This window comes from Macrobrachium rosenbergii, chromosome 3 (assembly GCF_040412425.1).
Source record: "Macrobrachium rosenbergii isolate ZJJX-2024 chromosome 3, ASM4041242v1, whole genome shotgun sequence".
In the NCBI taxonomy this organism is placed as follows: Eukaryota; Metazoa; Arthropoda; class Malacostraca; order Decapoda; family Palaemonidae; genus Macrobrachium; species Macrobrachium rosenbergii.
In genome coordinates this window covers 79,504,971-79,514,970 of record NC_089743.1, presented here as the reverse complement: position 1 = coordinate 79,514,970, position 10,000 = coordinate 79,504,971, and the positions used below count along the sequence as shown (strand labels likewise).

Below are 10,000 nucleotides of genomic sequence, written 5' to 3'. Positions count from 1 at the left end.
TGAAAGATTTCGCTTTTCTTCCTTCGACATTTTTCTTGTCCTTTATCTCAATCTTATCTTGAAATAATTATTTGCAAATGTATATTTTTGGGGGGCTTGGTTGTTCTGTATCCGCTGTCTAGTAATCTCTTTGACAGTGATGTTTCTCTGATCCGTCTGGTATTGATAGTTCTTAAATTTCCCTTTCTTTGAATCTACCGATTGTTCAAACTCGTACAGCTTTTTACTTTTTATTTATATTTTCTTTTTTCTACTATTTTAGTTTCAATTTCTTTTTCTACTTATATTTATGACTTCAATTTGTTTTTTCCTACTATATTTTACTATGTTCCTTGTTTTCAAGCACTCTGATGAAAATGGAGCACCTTTATTTGCTGCTTACGTATCAAAACTGTTAAAGCAAACTAGAAAAGTCTATTTAACGTCATTTATGAAACCAAATTGATTCGCGAATAAAGACTAAAAGTATTTTCCATATGAAAATCGAAAACATTTTGAGTGAATTCGGAAGTATAAAGTCTTCCGACTCTCTGTAAATCTCTAGAGATAAAGTTACTAACCCTATGTTCTTTCTTTACTCCCTGGTGCCACTGGTACCCATTCACAGCTTGGTCATTTGCTGGCAGTAGGCCAATCACGAACCACTGGTCTTATAACTGTGATCTCATTGCTCTGGCACTGGGGAAAAACACATACATTGCGTATTATATATATATATAAAATATATATATATATATATATCGATATATCAGTATATATACAGCAGCAGCTTATATATATATCGTAGAAATAACACACAGCCCGTGGCGTGGACAAACCTAGGTTTCAGTCTGACTGATCAGAGGCAGATTTATTTACATATATCAAATACAGTAGATATCCTAAATTATATATGTAATCAATATATAGGTTTATTTATATAATAGCAAATGGATGTTAGCAGACTAAATACATACACAAAACAAATAACACAAACAACACTTCGACTCAAAATCAGACAAAGTCATTGCAAACATCTCAAAACAGATCAATCGAAATAAAAGTCGCTTAAAAATACCCGCGCAATAACTTCTCAAATCTGGGAAGAAAGGGCGTTGGTGGTTTCCGTGATACTCTGGGAAACCATCGAATCCGCATACCGGGTCTCGGGATAGCCACTCAGGGCAGCTGATCGAGACCCTTTCAACTTCACATACCCCAAAGCCAAATAAAAGATCCAATTTCAGCTGGAAAAAATGTCGTGCTATGAACCTCTTTCAAAAAAAAATGGGAATAAATCGCACGTTAAAAAAAGAAGAAGAAGAATTATATATATATATATATATATATATATATATATAATTAGAATATAATATACACAATACCGTATGGAACAGAAAAGACTATATATATATATATATATGAGCTATGAAATTTATTTTACATATATAAATACAGTATATATATATATATGGCTACTATCAACCACAAAACAGGACAGGGCAGAGGAAGATATATATTAACTTTATATCAAGACATATCTCATTATCAAGCTGGAATATAAAATATAAATATAAAACAGAATACAGTACAATCAAAATACTAAAAAAAAAAGTTTACATATAGATAAAAGAAGACCAGGTATCGTTTGTAGTATAGTAAGTGACATATATATAAACTAAACGAACAAGTTGAGGTAGTTTGGTTATTCAATGCAGTACTAGTAGCAAAACTTCGATTCAAAAAATCAGGACAAAAAGACTTTCGCGCAAGAATGATAAAAACGGATGAATGAAGACAAATTTGCAAACTCTGGAAAAATAACAACGGCAATAGCCCCCAACAAAATTGCACTTTCAGTAAGGCAGGAGGGTCATGTGGACTACATCAGGGCAACGTAATGTAGCTATGCTCTGGGCAGAGCGAATTTTGTCTTCGAATCCGAATAATGATTTGATCTCTAAAGTTGCCTCGATCAAGACAATTAATGGCAGGTGCACAACCCCGATTAGGTTATTCCTGTTGTAAAAAGACTTATCGTGGATCGCAGGAGACCGAAAATGTCAGCCTGGAACTGTAGGTATTTGAAGAGGATTTATCATTCAGAAATTTATTGAGCTGGTATAAAAAAGTCTGGAAGTAACAATTGTCTCAGTATTTGAAGTTATTTCATTTTCAAAAGTTGATATTCGAGGTGGACAGCTGGGAAAATTCATTCAAATCGTTTCTAAATATGATATATTACAACAATCGTTTTCTCAGTAACTTAAAAGGTAATTTATTATAAATGATAGTCTGATTTTATATATATTTACTTATATATATATAGAGCATAAATATATCATGTCTTCCTCTGTGTATATACATATTATGTATATATATATATATATATATATATATATATATATATATATATATATATATATATATATACTGGATCCGATTTCATAATTTGAACTGCTGATAAAATATCAAATGCTTATGTAAAACGTTTCCACAACAAGAGTCGCCTCATACACTCACACAGGAGGCTCACTGCGCCTCTCTTAATTCTCTCTTAAATGCACCACTTCGCCTCCCGGTATTAAGAAAATTCGTTCAGTAACTCATCCACTCCATTCACGCAGCACTTTTTACATATTCATGGAAAGAACATCTATTCAGGAAATTATGGAGCAAAATAAACGCCCAATTTTTTCTTCAGGATGTTTATTACACAAATTACGGACACATGGACACAGACAAATGGCATATATATATACATATTATATATATATATATATATATATATATATATATATATATACATATATATGTGTGTGTGTGTGTGTGTGTGTGTGTATGTATATCTGCATATGCAAGGGCTTTATTTGTTTATAGATATTATTCTGATCCCAGAAAATCCAAATTTGCCCTGGTTGGAGGGTAGAAGTGAATCACATTCCTAGTATCTGAATGATTATTGTGAGCCGCAGATGGTGTCTGTGAAGAGAGAGAGAGAGAGAGAGAGAGAGAAAGAGAGAAGAGAGAGAGAGAGAGAGAGAGAGAGAGAGAGAGAGCGTAGAAGAAGTAAGTGCATAAATGGAATATTCATCATATAATTGATAAGAAGAGGGTCAAGACGAGGTAAACCTCACTGTATCAGAGTGAAACTATTTACAGTATAACAGATTATTGGGTAAGATTCTCTCTCTCTCGTTTCTAGTAAATCCAAGAGTACATGTACTGCAATACTGGCAAACAGCTAAAAATGAAGAACATTATATATAAAACCAACACATACAAAACTAAGTATAAATAGTAAGCATTTGTACTTATAAAACTCAAAAGTTGCAATGAAAGGGAAACAGTAAATAATTAAAACATGCCGGCAGAAAAACAGCCAAAATAAGAAAAATTTTTACTGGCATTCCATAATCCATATTTAATGCAATTTTCTGGAGGCCAGTCTTCTCTGCAAGCGTTTGGTACCTTATGTGCAGAGCAGCGAAGATGACAGTAACGGTGATACTTTATCTACCATAAAAATAAAATAGTTTTTCTTGTGCTTTATTGAGACAAGAATAATAATAATGCAATGAGCATAAGTAGATATAGTAGATGCAAAAACATGACGCCCAAAATCACACATTATGTAGGTATTTCCAAATCAATTATCGCCAACATTGTCTAAACTGGACTTCAAGAATGAGAAAAAATAATGAAGGCCACATCACTTCTCACTGAAAAAGAAAGAAAACTGTAAAATGTCATGAAATCTAAAACCGGATCGTCAAAGGAGCCAAAGGAAAAAAAAAAACTGGCATGCAACAAAAGGAATAGAAACACTGAGAAGAATCACAGGAATTTAATCGGCGAGAAAAATATTCCTATCGGAAAATTCCCTCTTCAAGCGGAGAGAAAACTGATAACGACCAATAAAAACAACAGTAGTTTTGAGCCGGGGGTGGTTGTAAAAACTGCTTGAAGTCGAACAAAAACTAGCTTGAAATCTTTATACCGAGGAACTTTTACTTACATCTGTTAAACAGTAATTTCCCAGCGATCACTGATTGTATACCACGTTGGGTTTTATTACTAGTCGTCCGATCAGCAAAGTTAAGCAACTTAGGTTGTGGTCAGTACTAGAATGAATGACGAACACACATAAGCCGTCATGGTAGGGGGAGGGCCAATTGTCATTTCGTGTGATCGAGCTGTCTAAAGTGATTTTTTGATTGATTCAGTCAATTTCGACATCAAAAAGTACAAAAATGGTTGTTGGCATTTTTTCCACAACTTTACCAAATTTGGCGCCAATTACAAATTTGGTTTAGACCCCATATTCAAAATTTTGACTAACCAAATACAGTATAATCATAAGAGGAATTTTTGGAAAGCTCGAATAAACTGAATCCATTTCCAAACAGGTGGTCAGAAATGATGTTTTCAAATTAAGAACAATTTATTTATCTAAGATCTACCGATAAGAAATATGCTCTGAAATACAATGATTTACAGGAAATTTAGCTTGATATTTTGTTGTTACTGAATCTATACCAACAAATTTGACATTTAACCATTTACTAGCAACCTTTAAAATGACTAAATTACTGAAATTGCTTAAGAAACGTCATATAACTTTCCTGAATAACCAATAATTACTTTAAGCAGGCAAACTGCGAGGTATAAAGGTCCAAAAAAATTAGCCTTTACAAATCTAATTTTGAGGAATAGCAATGCATTAGATAAGTTTCCTCTTAGCTTTGAACATACAGTATGTTATAGCCTGAAAGAACAACTGTCTCTATGGAATAAAGTATTATATTGGTTGTGCAAAGATATGAGTAGGCCTACGGTTAGTAATCATCATCATCATCGCTTAAAATGGCCTCTGACCATGTATTGATCCTGTTCCTCATTTCCACCCTTCATGATGCATAAAGACTCAGTACGAACCACGTTGTACTTCTGCATTTGCATCTGTTGGCAGTACAATTAATTGCGGTACAGCTGGCACATTGTGAGCTCAATTAGAAGCTGAGCTGGAACACTGTCTGTGGTATTTGGCCATCAATCTACCATCTGATGGACAAACCATCATTGAGTAGGTTCTGGTAAGCAAAGTGTGGGTTCAAGAGCTTGTTTCAAGATATAGGTGACATAATAGCAGCGTAATATTCGCTGATAAAGTGCTCCTTTTGTTGGTGCGACTTCCTCAACACTCTTCTGCTATTTGCTGAAGAGATGGTATCGAAGGAGACGAATGTCAGTAACTGGATGGGTTGCGACTTGCAATACAACTGAGGAATGAATCTGTCAAACATGTCAAAATTTTGATTAAGAAGGGTTGCAAAACTTCGACAGTATAATTAGAGAATATGCGATAGCATGCCTTTTTAGACTTGCCGTAGAAACAGCTTATCTGATCACAACCAGTGAAAACTTGAAAACCAATTATAGCTTCTGCATGATCAGACCCAAGTGCCTCATATACTTTATGAATACTGATATTGCGTATGTCTGCACCAGCGATTGTTCTAAATGCTGTGCCGGTACAAAGTTTAGGATGAAAGTGAATCAACGGCAGAAACACATCGGTATCAGGTGAAAGAATGACAGGTTCTGTGAAGGGATCTACATCAGTAACATGTTTTGCCTGCTTCTTCTTGGTTGTGGGTACGCAAATGATCAGGATACTCTGGTATACTGGGGACACATTTTGTATCATACACAACAACATATCTCTCGTGGTTAGCTAAAGCTTTGGTACAGAAATCAGCCAAATAAGCTGTTAAATCTGCTTTTGTTTGATGATGACACAAGAGAGTTTTCATTTCAACCCATACAGTGGTGTTGAATATTTCACCTTTTCCTGATCCTTCTTTGTACCGATCAAATACTAGTCGGTCCTCGCCAGATACAAAGATTTCAACAGGTACTTTGCTTGTGAAGACTGATTTAAGTTCTGCACATATCTTGATGTCACTGCTAATGTTGATTTTATTCAAGACAGCCATACCACCAATGAATATGACTCGTGTTATAGAGTGAGTTTGTGTCAAGTTTATCTGTACCTCAGTCCCTTGAGCTCTCTCTTCAATAAGATCCATCAACTTGCATTTGCCTGCGCTGGAATAAGGTTTACCCATCATTGCTGAATAGTGAGTGTGGAATGACTGAGAACTCATGCTCTCCAATCAATTTTGCCAAGTCCAGTTCATGCTATCCCAAACATTCTTGCCTCCAAATATTCGCACTTCCATGAATTGATTGTGCATGTCATAGCCAATCTGCACTTGACTCAAAATATCTTCTTTAGCTCTTTCTCCCCAGACTTTTTTGGTCGTTATGTTGTAAACCACCTGACTCACAAAAAGACACATCGTTAGCTTCTAGTTTACAATCAGTTTAGAAACATTGTTGAAGATTCGCATGTTCATTGTGCCGGTCAGCTGGTAATGCAAGGTACGTTCAGACTTTATGTCATTCATCGACATATCCTGTTCAACCCTGGGGCAACAAGACTAAAACGATGGGGAGAAACAGTCCCTTTACACCATCAACAACTTTCAATGCTCGATTTTCTTGCTCAGTGTCGTGATCTGCTGCAATAGAACTGAAAGATGATCCACCTTTGTTTACACTGAAGTTTCCATCAAGCAAAAACTCTCAGATATCAGGATGACTTACTTTCACGGCATGCATTTGAGCTAAGTATACGGGCATTGTTCGAGCATAATTGTGAAGATCGTGTGAAAAAAAGTACGGTATCATTAGTTCCAATGACGATAAATCCAAAGTCCAATTACTCTGACGAGTAGTTTGCGTGAACAGAAGTATTTGATACATTCTCACGTAACCTTGCAGAAACTTGGCTTGGCTATCCAACTCTTGTAAGCTGCTGAATATTTCTGACTGACTTAACTGATCGAGGAGATTGTTATGGTTATTTATAACATTGTGAAATCGCTATTTCTACACAAGGAAAAAAATGTCGTTTTACAATCCTACTTTCAGCCATTTTTTCAACCATAAATTCAAGAAAAAAATTGTGAATTACTCAAGAACCATGAAAAATTTAGCCATAGTTCCTTTGTAAAAAAATGATCAGCTCAATATAACCTTGCAAACGATATATAAGATGACCATATTCAATTAAGTCTAATTTTCACCCTATGGGGACTGGGATCGAACTTTAGCAGCCTGCCAAATATGGAAGATGAGATGCAAAAAAAAAAAAAAAAAAACACCAACATCCACTTTTGAACTTCTAAGGGCCTAAATCAACAGATTCAACAATAAAATTGCTTTAGACAGCTCGATTGCACGAACCTCATTTTGCGACATTTGCCATGGCTTGGGGCTACGAGCCTCATCCCAAAAATCTTTAGATAAACTAAAAGGATAACACTTTCAGAGGCCATCCGCTGCCAAGATAATGGCTTCTTATACTATATATATTAAAGAGAGTGAGGTTTTCTTAATTTACAAATGCGTACAATGATTAGATAGTTTTTTTTTTTAAATTACATGATGTGTTACAGGAAAAACTAGTAACGTTCACCTTGGAATGGGAGGTAAGAAGCAGGATGAATAAATTACAGAATTAGTGAAAGAAAGAGTAAGAAGATATCTGAGGCGCAACTGCATGGCAGAAGAGGTCATGTGCAGGTATACCGGGGGATGGACAGGTAGTCATGAAGGAAGTGAAAGTAAAAATAGAAGGGAGAAGGTGAACAAGAACTTTAAAGAGAGAGGACACTGATTACGCACTTATTCAATTTGCAATCGTCATTGTTATCATTACTGTAGAGTTTGCTTTCAAGTATGATGTAAAATTTTGAATTTGAATATTTATTCTGGTTAATTTGCTGGTGATACTGGCAAAATCCTGGAGCTTGTGCGCTATAGATCTCGACCGTGTCGTTTGATGTACACTTGAAACCGTCTCGACCCACCAAGTCGTGCCTCCGAGTTTATGAGCGGGCCTTACGGACAGATTGTACCCTCCCTCCCTCCCCCTTTCCTAACTACAACCCGGCAGTTTCAGCATTTTTTTTCTTCTTTTCGATATTATACAGGTTGTAGAATTCAACACTAGTGTTGTCTATATAATCATACCATGACTGCTCTGCATTATATGCAGCAAAATCATAAAAAAAAACACACACACAAAAAAAAAAGCAAAATCGGGAAGAGTTCAAAAGGTGTTCGAGTGTGTTTCAATCCGTGATAGTTGGCGTTGCCCGCCGTCCAGAAAGGCCCCGCTCATAAACTCGGAGCACGACCTAGGTGAATCGGAGATTGTGGTTTCCGAGTGTACTGAAATATTCGTCGACTACAAGATAACATTAGTGACCTTTTACCTGCCTCCTGACAGTGAGAAACAATGGTTTCTCGAATGAACCATTTATCTGAGATTTTCTTTCAAAGCTTCTAGAAAACGTAACTACTTGAACATACTACCATTCTTAAGGCAAGGGCGATGGCAGTGTATATTAGGAAAGAGCGCCCAGCTTCTCTTTAGAGCTATTATGAATGTGGGAGACATTATGTCCAGGTAATCAAGGTTTGTGGCAGGCATGACATTTTTGTTACTTCTATCACAATCCAGCTTTTTGAAGCACGTCTGGGTAACGGAGAGGTTCCAAAGAACAGGTGGCAGGAAAATGGTTTCAATAAATAAATGTAAAAAAAAACCAGATAGGAATATAAGAAAGATAGGGCTTAGCATTCATTATTTAGTATATTCAGGGTATGTTTGCAGTGTGTATTTTACTGAGAAACCTAGATAGATGGTAAAAAGACTTGTAAGGGAAAAACAGTGTGGTTTAGGTGAAGCAGAGTAGCTTAAGATTTTGTTATGAAATATTCACGTGATAACTCTGCAAGCAAAAGGGAAAGCTGTGTATGTGGTATACATGGACACAGGAAGGTGAGGCAGAAGAAACAGGTAATGCTGAGGGCGCTGAGGATGTAAGGTACAGAAGATATTGATGTTGCTGAGAGCATTCGAGACCCAAGCGATACAAACTTTAGGATGGGTAGATAAAAGAATTACTGGCTTGATGTACAAGCGGATTCTAAGTGAAGAGTGTTTTATTTCTCCAAGGCTGTCCATAATCGTTAGGGCTGAGGCGAGGCAAACCTCAGATGAACAAGAATACTTATACGTGTAAAATTTTGGGATAATACAATAAGACATGAATGGTGTGCTGTATGGCTGACATTTTCATTGCAGTGATGACTGTGGATAGTGAGGGGAAACTGAAGAAATTAGTAAGTTTGGGAGTGTTTGCAAGAAATTAAATGTGAGTAAGAATAAGGGCGTGAATGTGAATAGAAACTAGAAAGAAGGGTCAATGACTCTTAACAAGGGCGGTGGAGAAATGGAAGCTGTTTATTTGTTTAGATACTTTTAAGAAAATGTAAACGATGTTCGTTGGATCAGAAAAACGGGCATAGAATAAGTAAAGAAAAAACGTATTAGGGTGTGTGCAAAGGATGGTGTAGTATGCGTAGAAGGAGTTTGGTTTGTTGTTGATGAGCCATCTGTATAGGTATATGGAGTGGCTAACTTAAGCTTGCACTTCAGGTTCATCCACAATTCAGCAGTTATGCATGAATGTGGTGGTGGGTATTGCGTTGGTTTTTCTCTAGATTTACTTCTTTCCTAATGAAACAGCTCATGTTGAACACACTCACATTTTATATACACATATACAGTATATACATATACATTATATATACATATATATGTAGATACATGTATACATATATATACATACAATATATATATATATACATATACATATATTATATATATATGTATATATACATATATATGTATACATACATACATATTATATATATATAGCCCTTTGTTGGCGAGTTGGTTGAGCTTCAGACCGTCATTCGATGGGCTGGAGTTCGATTCCGCCGCCGGCTGATGAAGAGTTAGAAGAAATTATTTCTGGTGATAGAAATTCATTTCTCGTTATAATGGTTCGGATTCCACAATATTAGGTCCCGTTGCTAA

General features: G+C 35.8%; 1 protein-coding gene across 1 annotated transcript in view; it reads right to left on the bottom strand.

Annotated features, from left to right (window-relative positions):
- Positions 1-10,000, bottom strand: part of LOC136851610 (atrial natriuretic peptide receptor 1-like) — a 524,376-nt gene that overhangs the window by 381,527 nt on the left and 132,849 nt on the right. Inside the window, exons 6-7 of the mRNA XM_067125948.1 lie at positions 6,203-6,323; positions 5,828-6,115 (exon numbers count right to left, since the gene is read on the bottom strand). Coding sequence (XP_066982049.1) covers positions 5,828-6,115; positions 6,203-6,323 — 409 coding nt within the window. The remainder of the gene's footprint in view (positions 1-5,827; positions 6,116-6,202; positions 6,324-10,000) is intronic.